The 8,439-nt window shown below is 44.0% G+C and overlaps 1 protein-coding gene across 1 annotated transcript; it reads right to left on the bottom strand.

The window, feature by feature from the left end:
- Positions 1-256: 256 nt before the first annotated feature.
- Positions 257-7,042, bottom strand: prdm13 (PR domain containing 13). Its single transcript, XM_003453498.5, has 4 exons — positions 6,752-7,042; positions 5,180-5,311; positions 4,942-5,062; positions 257-2,982 (listed from the first exon to the last, which is right to left on the bottom strand). Exons 1-4 carry the CDS (start codon positions 6,917-6,919, stop codon positions 1,493-1,495), a joined length of 1,911 nt encoding a protein of 636 aa, XP_003453546.1. The 5' UTR covers positions 6,920-7,042; the 3' UTR covers positions 257-1,492.
- Between the last annotated feature and the right edge of the window lie 1,397 nt (positions 7,043-8,439).

An 8,439-nucleotide genomic window follows, 5' to 3' on the forward strand; every position in this document is an offset into this window, starting at 1 on the left:
TGTTTTAAGGGCAATATAGGGACGACTCACTGCGCAGCTGTAGCGGAATTTACGCCCACTTTGAACGCCTCCAAAATCTGAGTAAATACAATAAAATAGATTAATAAATAAAAATGTATTTATTACCATGTATCAGCTGAAGTTTTATGTTTGAAGTAGCAGAGGATTATATATATATATATATATATATATATATATATATATATATATACATATATATACATATAACACATACACACACACACAGCTTGTTTAAGAAAAAAATTAAATTAAATTTATTTAAAAAGCAACCGACTCAATGACAGGAGTAAAACATTGTCCGTCGTGGACAAGATCACTTTGAAACAAACGTATACATCACTTCTCCACTGAAATTTGAAATATCATACTTTACAACTTCTTTACATAGGCTAGAACTGCACTCAATACATACTCTTTGTCTAGACGTGATTCCTTAAATAAACTGGACGCTATCGGGTGCCTCTGCGAGAAGAGCGCGCCTCGGCAAGAAAGTGCAAGTTTAGGAACAGTGCGCGAGGCGCGCCGGTGTGTGTGCGTGCGTGAGTGAGTGGGAAGGAGGAGGAGGGTGCGGGTGAGGCTATAGATACAATATTCAAATCAATAATCAGCAGCTAATTAAGCAGCCGTGTCGTGGAGATGAAATGCCCATTGCTGTTTTTTGTTTGCTTGTTTGTTAAAGTGCAACTGACAGTCCGAGGGAGGGGAAATACAACAATGATCATGTGTCTATATCCCGTGTAAGTGAATGTAACGCTAACCCCCCCTCCGGTGAGCCTTTAGTTCAGTACCAGTTCCAAACATGGAAATTCATTGGCGAGGAGGGAGGTGTGGGGGATTTTACAAGAGATAGTTTTACACTGCAAACCAAATCAAGGAGACGTGTTTTAGTGTCATATTCAGTCTTATGAGCTTTTGTTTTTCTTGTGTGACTGAGGTTTGCTTGTTTTGCGCTGCTGCCTTCACGGTTTTGCTGAAATGTGAATATTTTTATTTATTTATTTTTTGAATCGCTGGCAGATGTGTTTTCGTCGGCATCAAAAGGAATGTGGAAAAGGGCGAAGATTCAGGTTTGAAATAAAAATTCGAAATGTCGAAGCTTCCTCGTTTTCACTTTTGTTGTCGTTTGGTTTGCGTGGCAAAAACGCAACGATCATCTTTTTCCTTTTTCTTTATTTGTTTTTTGTTTGTGTTTGTTTGCTTCAAAGGGTTTTGGGGGGTCCGAAGCAGCCGGGAAATGTGAGAAAACTGAATACTGAGCCTAGCTCCCCACTTATTACTGAGATTAACAGCTAGGCTGTGGATTATGACGTTTATGTCGAGGCCAGAAACATGTCGTCATGTTTGTAGTTCGCGCGCCTTCCAGGCATCTAAAATATAAAAATGCAAGACTTCATACAAGACTAAATGACACGTGTTGCTGTGTACAATATTTAAAGACAATGCCAGTCTTTATGTGGCCGTGAAAAACATCTCAGTCGTTGTTTTTGCTCGACTCCTGGTCGCTCTGGTCATCGGTGAAGCACACGTCCACGTCGCTGTCATTGTCGCTCTTTTGCTCGGCTTCCTCGAACAGACCGCCCGGTTTGTCGTCCAGTTTCTTGACGGTCTGTCCGGGGTGTCTGGACTTGACGTGCCTCTCCAGGTCCCGCCTCCGCACCAGCACCTTTCCGCAGAAGTCACACCTGTAGGGCGTGTTTCCCTCCGCGTGGAGTCGGATGTGTTTGTTCAGGTTGCTGGGATCTCCGAAGGGCCTGAAGCACACCTTGCACTTGAGCGGCTTGTAGCCTGTGTGAGTCCTCATGTGGATTTTCAGGCCGTATTTCCTGGAGTACAGCTTGCCGCAGTAAAGACACAGATGTCCCTTTTTAGGCTTGCCAGAGGTGGTGTTGCTCGTGCTTCCGGCGGGGATGGAATCCAGCCGTGTCCGGTTCTTCTCTGCTGCGATCTCTGACAGCTGTTGTGTGTGCATGGCGATCTCCCGGTCAATGTTCGTGATCGACCCCAGGTCGTGGCTCAGCGAGGGTGCACCAAAGTATGACACGGATTCTGGGTACTTGAGGAGGTTGCTGAAGTGGAATTTCAGCGGATAGTAGGGGGAGCTGTATAAAAGCTCCCCATTATAGACAGTGAAGGGCATCAGGGGGATGTTACAGTCTCCACCGTAAGTCTTGACACCGTCGAAGTGAGGGAGGGAGAATCTTTCAAAATGGAGACCCGGGGGCATTTGCGGGTAACGGGACGGGGACAGGCCGGAGTGCAAACGACTTTCTACGTGCTTGAAAGCTGAGGTCTCCTCCATGTGTGGCAGCAGCGGGAAACCTCGGATTGCGTTTGTGCACGGCACCATCGGAGATGTGGAGTCCATAATTGCAGGTGGGCACTTGGGAGGGTGGTTCCCTCCTGCGTTTAGACCCTCGCCCACGTTGCGGATTGGTTTCATGTTCCCAATGAGTTTGCTGAATCCCATACCGCTCAGCTTTCCGTTGGCCTCCTCTCTGGAGCCCTCCGTTCCCGGGACTTTTGAGACACCAGTTGGCTTAAAGGCTGAGCGCACACCAGGATGGAAGCCCATGCTGCTTAGCATTGAAGTGGTGGCGCCCAGGCCGAGGAGATGCCCCTGGTTTCTGCCTGAAGTGACGCTCATGTCGAGGGCCCTGTCCTGCTCCTCGGAGCTGCTTTTCTTTGACAGTCCCGTTTTGTTCAAAAACGGTGACGAGGACACCGCCCGCCGACCTGAGTCTGAGATGGAGGAGTTACTGTGAGCGCTCCTCGGTGAGGCGGAGTTGTTGGGAATGTCTCCAGATTTTGGTGACCTGCTGAAGGTCTCCGTGCCCCTGGCCTGTTCGCTGCTCACAAACCCCCGCCCGTTGCTCAGTGCGCAGTGGAAGTGAACGTGGGCCTTGAGTGTGTTCGGGTATTTGAATATCCTCCAACAGTACCAGCAGATATAACGCTCCTCACCTACAGAGAGAACACACGACAACAACAGAGACTTTAATGTGGAGCGTTAGATCCCGTGCGTAAAATGGCAATAACAGCCACTGTAACCTGTAAAAAAAAACCTGTACATGTAACCACACACACGCACACACACACACACACACACACACACACACACTCACACAAAGTCAAACAAACATAAGCTTGGGCTGAAAGGATTGAAAAATCAGAAAATACACATGCTATATTTCGCATAATTTCCCATTCCCAACGAAATTATCGCATAAAAAACCGATAACATATAACCTATTTAAATATCCAGTTTACTCTGACAGATTTTTATCAGTCACTGTTACACATCATCTGAAATTTCAATTCAACCCTAATGGATATGATCCGGTTTCTAAGATCTGGTGCCAAATGGTAATAGACACATGGAGCCATCATAATGAGCCCCAGTCGAGCACTCTGAGGTTAGGCCTAATATAGATGTAATGATTTTGTAATCCTCATACGGGCCATTGTTTATGATCACCATCAAAAGGGCAAACGCCCTGCCCAATCTGGCGCTCAGAAAACGACGCATTGAATGCGGGACTTTCCCTCTCTGTGCTCTTTCCCGTGGAAGTGACAGCAGCTGTTGCTTGAAATCGCAAGTCCCCGGAAACAATGGCGGCGGCCCATCTGTTGACGCCTCATAATGGAGGAGAGCGTATGTCCAGGAGCGCACACGGTGTGTTGGGCCGGAGAATCAGGGCAATATACACCCCACATAAAAGTTAGCATTCATTAGCCCACAATACCTTAACGCACCCACCTAATTTACCGTGAAGCACTTGTTTTTGAATTTATTTGCTTTTGAATACATGAATATTAATGGCGCGATGACATTTGTTAACCTCCAGTCTCGCGACTGAATCACCAGCCTCTTCTTTTTCCATGGTCGCCGAGGCGCGTCAGTTTCTGCTTTTAATTGCTTTTTTATTCTGTGTTTCAAGAACCGCAACTACTTTGTCGCAGAGTAAGAGCTTTAAAAAAAACATCTCGAATCAAGTTTGATATCATTTAAAGCTTCGCCGCTGTGCTTTTAGAAAGTATTCAAGAGGCCCTTCCAGCTCGAAATCAAATGTGCAAGATAAAATAATCGCCTGTTGATGGAATTTCCAATGAAGTATCGGTTGATAATCTCTTTTAAACCGATTAAATCCTTCTGACCTTTTTTTTTTTTTTTTTTTTGCCAAGATTAAGCGTTTAATCCCTGACGCGCAAACGCCTAATTTGCACCAATTTGGCTCTCACAAATTGATTAAAAATTCGAAGACGGGCTGCTGAAAAATCTTAACCCATCGAGAAATTATCTCTCACAAAACTGAAATCCTCTTGTGTTCTATATTTTAATCTTAGCAAATCGAATCATTTCATCCCAGCATTTTACTCCAAAAAATGGATTTGTGTTGATGACCTGTTATCCACTGTATCGTCTTCATCCGCCCACAAGAAGTTTTTAATAATTAAACACCTCCCAAAATACAGCTAAAAGTGCAGTCCCCCCACCCCCCCTTCGCAAATCTTTTTATTCCAGCATATTATTCTTCGCTTGATTTCTTAACCACGATATTTTATTTTACGCACGAAATGAAGAATACATTGCAAATGAATAAATAATCCGCCTGCAGGGAAGAAAAAAACATCCAATTGATTTCCATCTCTGAGCGATAAAGCAGTCACATTATGGGGTATTGGCAGTCATTTAACTGCACGGTGATAAAAACCCTCAACATGTCGATGTGTCAGATCTGTAAATCGGAGGCCATGGCCACAGAAGGTTTTCACATGAAAACGACACACGCGTCCTTAGAAGGAAAAAAACGTCACTGATTTTTTTTTTTATTTGATTGTTATTATTGTTGTTGTTGTTGTTGGATTGAAAATCGTTCAACTGTCCACATTAGTAGCCCCACTCTTTGCAGACTCGTTTACCTTTCTCGTCGTGCGTGGGAGTGGCCGTGGTGGGGATGTCGTACCACTGGGCCAGAGCGTTGGAGTACCACACACTAAGCTCCTCTCCTGCGGGGATTTCTCTCAGCACGCGGTAGAAAATCTCAAGAAAAAATAAAAGTAGTGTTAACTTAAGAGTCCATATAGAGGGGGGAGGAATTTGCTCATGAGAAACTTCACGAGGCTGTTAACTGTGATGTCACGGGCTTAAAATATTCACCTGTCCGCCAGGCAGGTCTGACAGAGCCTCCAGGTTTTGCTCTTGGCTGTTCCTGGCAGCGCGGATTAATCCGATCCAGTCCGGGACGGGACATCCCGACTCATCTACGAACTCCCCCCTTACCAAGCGGATCTGAACCAGGGAAAAAAAAGAGAAACACGATGATGGAAGGAAGGCAAACGTGAGCAGTGAGGGCCATTTTTGACCATCAAAAAAAGGAACATTTTTAAAAGAAAGCTGTCTGCCTTCTTTAAAAAAAATGCGGTTTTGCTATTTTGTTCTTTTTTTTCACATTACAAAAAACGAAATTACCACAAACGACTGTCTTCCAAGTCGAGCTACCTGAAGGGTTCAGCGGCCACTAATAATATTCCTTAAAACGCGCTTAATGCGTCTTTTTCCGCTCTGCTGATAATTCATTAAAGAGGATGACACACGGGCCTAATTGAGTTGATATGGGAAACGAATTTGAGGAGTGTCAGAGCGTTTCTAAACTGTTCAAGGACATTAAAGATCGAAGCGTGACATTTGACACAGAGATTGCACCTGATGATCGCAGCCCGGGGCCACGCATTTAGACACATCAATCACCCCTGATGACAGCTTCAACAATAACAGGGCGCAGTTAAAGATGCTCACAGAGCCGCAAACTCTTCACTACTGCGCGTGTAAAAAAAAAAAAAGTGCAAATATATTCTTTTCGCCCCCCCACACTTCCAGTCCGAAGGACTTAAAAAATGCAAAAATGCTGGTCTTTGAATGGGCATCATTTACCCCCCAAGCTTCTCTTAATTTAAATAATTAATTGCCGATAACGTGGGACTAATTAATGTTTCACTTTTTTAATCTAGTTATTTATTTATGTTTTTTTCTTTTATTTTCCTTTATTCATTTATTTTTGCTGATTTATTTTAGGATGTTGTTCTCAGCCCCGGGCTGAAGCCTCGGTCTCAGTGGCATCTTTCTGTAGCCGGATTAGATTAAAATTAAACGGCTCATCCGAATAACAGGCCCGTCAGGCAGAGAAATGTGAGGCGGCTGAGGGGTTGAAATCCCACACAGCAGACCCGGGTCGCCCATTAGGCCGGTTAAGTAGAAGCACAGACTGACAAGTCAGCCGCTAATGGAACTCAATTATTTCCAACTTGACAGGCCAAACCAATTAAAAGCCTAACTCAAGGCCCGATGGAGTTTGACAGAGCAAGTTTCAAAAAATATACATCTAATTTCTAGTGTTGCTGGAGCTACTTATGTTTAAAAACATCAGATAATATACGTACTAATAATATTCACGCGTAAAATATACTATATAAATATAGTAAAATGCTTTAATGTATATTATACCAGCGGAAAAATAAAGCAGTTCCGATACAAACTTGGAATAACGAAAATGATTTTGAATGAAGGCAAGCTTACAAAAATAAATCAATCTTTTTACCTGCCAAAATTTTCAAAATAAAACCGTTATTAATAAAAAAAATATTACAAAAAAACTCGAAAATGCAAAGTAAAAACAAGAACTTTCCAAAAAGAGACAATTATTCCCCCCTTTTTTTAATGCTCTGAACTTACCTTTTTCTTGGGCCCTACTTCCTTGCGGTCCGACACGTACTTCCCGAGTTTGAAGATGCCCGGTACCGGTCCAATCCGGAGCCCGGTCGGGATGCTGCAGTCCGCAAACACACTGACGGTGGTGGACGCCCGGGTGGCTTGCATGGCGTGGGGTGAGATCAGAACCATGAAGACTGATGGAGACCGAAGTATGGAGAGCGCGCAGGGAAGGGGGAGGCAGAGAGGAGGAGATGATGAGGACAGGCCGATGTCCGCCCTCAAAGTGACGCGGTGGCGTTATGCTCTCCGGCTTTTCTAGTGATGGAGCAGAGTAAGTTTACCCCCCACCCTACCCCCAGCCACGCACCCACCCACCCACTCCTGTATCTGAGGATGCAAGTGTGTGAGGGTGTTTCAGATTGGGGGGGTTGTAGCAAAGAGGTGATGCTTTGCTGTAAGGTAGGAGGGAGAGAAGGACGGGGGACGTGGTGGGGGGGGAGCGGTCCTGAGTTTGTAGTAGCAGCGGTGACTGTGTGGAAGTGAGTGAGTGTGAGAGAGTTGGGCTCTCCCAGCAGCTGTGTGGAGAGAGAAAACGGGCCGGCCTGGTCACATGGAGACTTTCCCTCACCCCGCTGTATAATGAATTGCTCCAAAACGGTCAAGAGACACAAAGGGCCAGGCGACCTTCCCATCCCCGAAATCCAATTTGTCAAGGCCAGAGAAAAGAGGGTGCAGAATCAAAGGTCCACAGCGGCCATTAATCCTCAGCATGTGGCTTTGTCCTCCAGACAGTTCCGATATTTTAACTGACAAATCCACTGTATAATTTCTCCATAAATCCTCACCCTTTTCCATTCTTCCCTTTCAGGGCAGGTTTTTGGAAATCAGTGGCTACTTTAAATCTACTTGGCTGGCATTCTTTAGGCTTTGCATACTTCAAAGGGCTTTATTCTGCCTCCGCCTTTGTGTCCTTAGATTAACAAAAGGCGCAGGAAAGTTTAGAGGACTTGTTAACTTCTATTGACTCTCGGCGTGTGCCGGGTTGAGATCAGGCAGGTACTGAAAAGGGAGAACCACCAGCAGGAGGAGAGAGAAAGAAACAACCATCATCATCATCTTCACGACGCTCCCACTTTGTTTGTTTGTGGCTCTCTTGTCTCAAGATACAACACATGATTTTATTTTTCCTTTTTTGGTTGCTCAGGGACACGAAGATAATAGAATTATGGCAAAATATATTTATTTATACCCTCATAAAAATAACACACACATATATATATATATATATAAATATATATATATATATATATATATGTATATTTGTTATGGAGCATCGTTTGTCCAAAAGGCTGTTTATTTTAACAAAGAAATATATTCTCAAAAAATATATTGTCATTGTTATTAATATTTTTATTATTATGACAAAAAGAAAAAAAATGCTCACTCTGTCTCTCTTATTAAAAAGGCTAGAAATAGAAGTGCTAGATTCAAGGTGATTCTGGCTGCTTCCTGTGGCTGGACTGACATAGTAATTGAACCTGTTGGTTGATTGAATGATTAATTGATTGATTAAAATAAATAAATAAATAAATAAAGTAAAATAACCATGGCAACACCGCTGCCCTATGAAAGCCATGTATCTCCAAAACTTTGCATGAGCTCAGACAGGCAGGTCTGACTGTACAGTGTGCGTTTTCAAATGCGATGTT

This window comes from Oreochromis niloticus, linkage group LG11 (genome assembly GCF_001858045.2).
Source record: "Oreochromis niloticus isolate F11D_XX linkage group LG11, O_niloticus_UMD_NMBU, whole genome shotgun sequence".
NCBI lineage: Eukaryota > Metazoa > Chordata > Actinopteri > Cichliformes > Cichlidae > Oreochromis > Oreochromis niloticus.

Excerpts from the sequence above, each read along its gene's own strand:
- prdm13 (XM_003453498.5), bottom strand. The coding sequence starts at position 6,919 with ATGGTTCTGATCTCACCCCACGCCATGCAAGCCACCCGGGCGTCCACC. Across the intron at positions 5,063-5,179 it reads CAGACCTGCCTGGCGGACAG|ATTTTCTACCGCGTGCTGAG; the intron begins GTGAATATTTTA and ends TTTTTTCTTGAG. Across the intron at positions 2,983-4,941 it reads TCCCACGCACGACGAGAAAG|GTGAGGAGCGTTATATCTGC; the intron begins GTAAACGAGTCT and ends TTCTCTCTGTAG.